Raw genomic sequence first — 6,454 nt, forward strand, 5'->3', positions numbered from 1 at the left:
ACTGAGTTCAGGTTGATGCTGCTATATGCGTCGTTCTGTAGTGTCATGAACTTTTTGAAGCTCCCTCGTATTTTCTAAATATCCCTTTTCTGTGTCTCTCTCATCATGACCTTGGCACATTCCCTAATCTGAGTTACTGGCAACAGTAAGTTAGGGGTGAGGATGAAAAAGATGGTGATAAACTGCTAAGAAAGCCTCAAATGAAAGCGGCCTTAAATGTACCAGGTTTGGGGAGCGGTTGGCATCACTATCTGGGGAAATGACAGCCAGCATTTAAGTTCCTTCTTCTCACCTTTGTACCTGTTATAATGGCCACTTTTCAGTGGCCAGGATAAAGGACTCAAGCTTACCCTCTTTTTTTGGCTGAGGTTGCCTCTCTTTTTTTGTTATAGTTTTATTGAGATAAGATTCACAGACCATACAAGTCACCCATCAAGCATTCAATTCAATGGCATATTAGTGTACTCACAGAGTTATACAACCAGGATCTCAATTAATTTTAGAACATTTCACACCGCAGAAAGAAATTATATACCTTCTAGCAGATTCTACTGGTTCCTTCTTCCCACACACCTGGTGATTGAGATGGTAGTGTTGGTGTGCCGTGGAGATGGTTCCGACTCATAGCGACCCTGCATACAGTTTCTGAGGCTGTGAATCTTTATGGGAGTAGAAAGCCTCATCTTTCTCCTGAAAAATAGCTGGTAGTTTCGAACTGCTGACCGTGAGGTTAGCAGCCCAACTCGTAACCACTATGCTACCAGAGCTCTGCACAATCCTAAGGCAGCCACTAATCTACTTTTTGTCTCTATAGATTTGCCTGTTCTGCACATTTCATATAAATGGAATCATAAAATGAGTGGTCTTTTGTGATTGGCTTCTTTCATATAGCACAATGTTTCCCAGGTTCATCCATGTTGCAGCATGTATCAGGATTTCATTCCATTTATTGCCAAATAATATTCCATTGTATGTAATGTAAAACATTTTGTTTATCCGTTGGACATTTTGTTTCTACTTTTCCAGCTTTTATGGATAATGATAGTATGAACATTCATGTACAATTTTTGTATAAAAATATATTTTCAATTCTCTTGTGTATACACTTAGATCCAACAATTCTGGGTCATATATTTAACCTTTTGAGATACTGCCAAACTTTCCCACAGCAGCTGTGGAAATGGTTTTCTACATTTCCACAAGCAGTGTGTGTGAGGGCTCCAAATTCTCTGTATCCTCTCCAACACTAGTTATTAGCTGTCTTTTTAAAATTAGACTCATCCTGTGAGAAGTAGTATCTTATTACTGTTTGTGTTTACATTTCCCTGATGGCTAAAGGTGTTGAATATGTTTTCATATGTTTATTGGCTTATCTCTTCTCTGGAGAAATGTCTAGTTAGATATTTTGTCCATTTTAAAATTAGGTAATTTATCTTTTCACTATTGAGGTATAAGAGTTCTTTATAGATTCTGGATCTATTCCCTATATTAGATATACAAGGGGGCTTCAAAAAGCTTGTGGAAAAATATAATGAAATTTTTTCACAAACGTATTGAAACTCCCTCATATAATTTTCAAGAATTTTCTTTCATTTTTATAGGCTGTATAAGTTTTTGATTTTCATGAATCCCAGTTTATCTATATTTTCTTTTCTTGTGTGTACTTTTGGTATCATGAGATACCATTGCCTAATCCAATATCACAAAGACTTATTTATTCCTATGTATTCTTCTAAGAGTTTTATAACCTTATGTTAGTTTCTTAGTGCTGCTATCATAGAAAAACCACAAGTGAGTGGCTTTAATGAGCAGAGAACGGTGTTTCATCACAGTTGAGGCTAAAACTCTGAATTCAGGACATCAGCTTTCTCTTTGTCTGGATGCTGGAGGAAGTGCCTGATCTCTTTGCATATTTCATTGTTTAGTTCCTTACTGATCTCTCCATGCTCCCACCATCTGTGCCTCCTTACTTCTATGCCTAATCTGCTCCTTTTATTTCTCAACAGTGATTGACTTAAGATACACAGTATACCTCTATGGCCTCATTAACATAACCAAGAAAATCTTTACTCACAAATGGGAATACATTTAGGTCTATGATGGATCCATTTTGAATGAATTTTTGTGCTTGGTATAAGAGGTCCAATTCAATATCAGAAAAATGATTTGCAAATATTTGTTTTCCATTCCATGGTTTGTCTTTTCATTTTCTTGTATTACCTTATTCTTGTAGCGCTCCAGAGAACCATTCCCTTTTTTGTTGGCTATGAGGAGCTCTGGTAGCCTAGTGGTTACAAATCAGGCTGCAAACCACAAGGTCAGCAGTTCGAAACTACCAGCTGTTCCGCGGGAGAAAGATGAGGCATTCTGCTCCCGTAAAGATTTACAGCCTCGGAAACCCTGTTCAGGGTCGCTATGTGTCGGAACAGACTAGATGGCACTTAACAACAACAACAATGATAAGTTATAACAGTGGCAGAGAAAAATGTGTCCAAATGCTAGAGATGTGTTTCAACATAAAGACTTAAGGACAGCACAGCTCTGTCTGCTATTGTTTAATAAAAGGGAATGCACTGATTTTCCTTGTAGAAACTCCTACTGAACTTTGATGCAGCAATGTTTCTGAGAAAGTGGGAAATCCAAGAGAATACTTGCCTTGTTTGTGAACACATCTTGTTCTAATGCCTGTATGTCTTCAATCTTTGATAGGCGCGACTTGGCTTGCCTGAAGTCACACTAGGACTTCTTCCTGGCGCTAGAGGAACCCAGCTTCTCCCCAGACTCATTGGAGTTCCTGCTGCACTTGACTTAATTACCTCAGGTTAGTACTCGACGGCAACTAACAACCACAACAGTTGTACAAACATCAGCTGACTTGATCAATATGAGGAACTGGACTAAGATGTAGGAAAATCCTGGCTTAACCATCTATTACCCTTGTACCTCTAAGAAGATACTTTATCTTCTCTGACTTTCAAGTTTCCCATCTGTAAAGTGGAGAGAATACCTTTTCTGTTGTTGTTAGGTGCCATCGAGTCGGTACCGATTCATAGAGACCTTATGCACAGCAGAACGAAACACTGCCGGATCCTGGGCCAACCTCACTGTTGTTGCCACGCTTGAGTCCATCGATGCTGCTACTTGGCCAATCCATCTTGCTGGAGGTCTTCCTCTTTTTCTCTAACCCTCCACCTTACCAAACATGATATCCTTCTCCGGTGACTGGTCCCTCCTGACAATATGTCCAAACTATGAAAGATGAAGTTCGGCCATCCTGGCCTCCATGGAATACTCTGGCTGCACCTTTTCTGAGAGTTCCTCAGATGTTACCATGAAGATCAAATGTGAAAATTTTCTGCATTAAAGTATATACATGTTGTTGTTGAGTCGGTTCTGACTCAGCAACCCCATATTATAGGGTTTCCAAGGAGTGACTGGTGAGTTTGAACCGCCAACCTTGTAGTTCAAAGCAACCTTGTGGTCCAGTGCTTTATCCTACAGCGCCACACCAGGACTCCAAAGTAGCAATAATCAAATTCAGGGTTTTATTATTGTACGAGGCTGGTCCCTATGAGGTGGAGATTAAAGATATCCCAAATGTCTGACTTTCCCATTTCATAATCTCTGATATCAATCACCACTTCTCCCCTCCCTCACATCCCAGGGACCTGTAATATGCTGCAACATCTCACAGAACTCACAAACCATCAAGGAAATGGCTCAGACAATTGTGGAGACTGGCAAGTCCCACATCTGCAGTTCAGACATCAGTTTGAAGGACTCAAACCACATAGTCTCAGGGGCTGAGGAACCGAAATTGGCTAGTCAGATAACAGGCTGTTGAAGCACAAGGCTACAGGAGCTGGTGAATCAGTTAGGTGACCGGCCACAAGTCCCATGAACTGGAGATTGGAGGGAGATGAGGCAAATGCAGGATCCAGAGCAAGAGAGTAAACTTGTCTCAGACCATGACCCCAAGGAAAACTGAGGGTGGTGACTTGAGTCACACACACTCTCTAGTATGGTTGTTGTTGTTGTTAAGTGTCATTGAGTCAATTCCGACCTGTAGCAACCCTGTATACGGTGAGCTTGAACTATCAACCTTGCAGTTCAAATGATTTTGCAGTCTGACACATTAGCCCACAGCGTCACACTAGGACTCCACTGGGGCATCCTTAATCCTTTGTTCCACCTTAAACTTTACTCTTTGCTGTTATTAAGTGCCATCAAGTTAGTTCTGACTCATAGTGACCTTGTATAGAGTTTCTAAGGAACTGCTGGTGGGTTTGAACCTCTACCTTGCAGTTCAAATAGACCTTGCAGTCCAGTGCTACACCAGGACTCCCCAGGACATTTTAGTCCCACCAGAATCTTTACTCCTTTGTCCTACCTTAATCCTCATTCCTCAATCCTGCTGTGGATCCTGCTTTATTAGCAACTCACTCCAAAATCGGAATACAATCGCAGGCGTAGAAGCTAGGATTTAAACACAGAATGGAGGAATGTGGCTAGCAGGGCCATACTAAGTAATCAACTGTGCTGCAGTTGTGGTCCAAGTGTCTCCTCATAAGTAGAGGGACCAATATTCACATATGTATTACACTCAGATCCAATTTAGAAATTATAATATAAAGGCAAGATTTCAAGTTTTACTGTGGAAATAACTGAAGTTTGTATTTCTTACGTATTGATATTAGCTGCAAATGGAAGTTGTTAGCTTTCAACACAGACTTTGGATAATATAACACTAGTAAACATTTAAAGTCTTTCAATTTATCAAATACCATAAGATATACATATAAAGATCTTCAGCTGGGGTAAGGTTAGAAGAAAGATCATATCTAGCTATCTATTCCAAACAAGTAAAACAAATTATCAGCCCTTCAGCCAGTTTCTTCTACTTTTCTGTGCCTTGGTTTCTTCATAAATGTGGCCACATGGACTGCCAGATTTACAAACAAATCTGTGTTGGAAGAAGTACAGCCAGAATGCTCTTTAAAAGTTAGGATGCTGAGACTTCATTTCACATACTTTGGACATATTATCAGGATGGACTGGTCATCGGAGAAGGACATTATGCTTGGTAATGTAGAGGGTGAGTGAAAAAGAGGAAGACCCTCAGACAGATGGATTAATACAGTGGCTGCAACAATGGGCTCAAACATGGCAGGATTGAGCAGTGTTTCATTCTGTTATACAATACACTATAAAATGGAATTATATTGGTCCCTCATAAGTAGAGGGACCAATATTCACATATGTATTACACTCAGATCCAATTTAGAAATTGTAATATAAAGGCAAGATTTCAAGTTTTACTTCACCTAACGTGGTGAAGATTAGATAATATATGCAATGTGCTTAAAACAGTTGTAGATATGGTGGTAATTCCATAAGCATTAGCTATTCCCAGAGGGCTTCAAAACATTTGTAGAAAGACAGAATAAAAATACAACAAAAATTTCCCAAACCTTTTTGAAGTTCCCTTGTATTATTTCTAGTGTGGCACTTTAGGGTTGGTTCGAGCCACAAGGTCAGTGGTTTGAATCACAAGATCGGTATGAACAACAAACAGTTCAGTGGTTCAAACTCACCAGCTGCTCCTTGGAAACCCTATACAGGGTTGCTCTGATTCAGAACCAACTTGACGGCGTTTAACAAAAACAGTAAAAGAGGAACATTAAATCAAATGAGGGTCTTGGTATGAGTCTATAAACTCAAGAATGAATGAGACAGCATTGGGCAGTAAAAAGAACACACATTTTAGAACCAGTAATATGGGTTTGATTCCCAGTTCTTCTGTGTAACATGTGCCCAACATGTGCTGGACTCTTTTCTAGAAATTAGGGCTATAGATAGGTGAGAAATTAGGGCTATGGCAAACTGACAAAAGATCTTGCCTTCCTGGAGATTTTATGGAAAAAACAACAGTGACAGCAATCCTGATCCTATTTAATTAGTTAAAAATTATATTTGGGTGCCTCTTACATTCATTGTCAGTTGTAATTTAGTTGGCAGTGCTTTATCTTCCCTAGTCTCTTTGGGCCCGGAATCTGAGAGCAGATTAGATGTGTTTTCACTCAGGGTTTCTTATGAGCTTGTAGTCAAGACATCATCTAGGACTACAGTCATCTGAAATATTGAGTAGAATTTGAGATCCACTTCTAAGATGGAGCCATAGGATGGCTAATTGAAGCTGGCTATTGACAGGAGAATATCAGAAAGATGTTTACCTGTGCTTTACTGACTATGCAAAGGCTTTTGATTGTGTGGATCATGACAAGCTATGGACAACATTACAAAGGATGAGTATTCTGGAATACTTAATTATGCTCATGAGGAATCTGTATATGGACCAAGAGGCAGTTGTTCATACAGAACATGGGAACACTGAATGGTTCAAAATTAAGAAAGGTGTGTGACAGGGTTGTATTCTTTCACCATACTTATTCAA

The 6,454-nt window shown here is 39.6% G+C and overlaps 1 protein-coding gene across 1 annotated transcript in view; it reads left to right on the forward strand.

Annotated features, from left to right (window-relative positions):
* Positions 1 to 6,454, forward strand: part of EHHADH (enoyl-CoA, hydratase/3-hydroxyacyl CoA dehydrogenase) — a 93,490-nt gene that overhangs the window by 21,844 nt on the left and 65,192 nt on the right. The window contains exon 4 of the mRNA XM_006869764.1: positions 2,710 to 2,821. Coding sequence (XP_006869826.1) covers positions 2,710 to 2,821 — 112 coding nt within the window. The remainder of the gene's footprint in view (positions 1 to 2,709; positions 2,822 to 6,454) is intronic.

This window comes from Chrysochloris asiatica, unplaced genomic scaffold, assembly GCF_000296735.1.
Source record: "Chrysochloris asiatica unplaced genomic scaffold, ChrAsi1.0 scaffold00135, whole genome shotgun sequence".
NCBI classification, from domain to species: Eukaryota; Metazoa; Chordata; class Mammalia; order Afrosoricida; family Chrysochloridae; genus Chrysochloris; species Chrysochloris asiatica.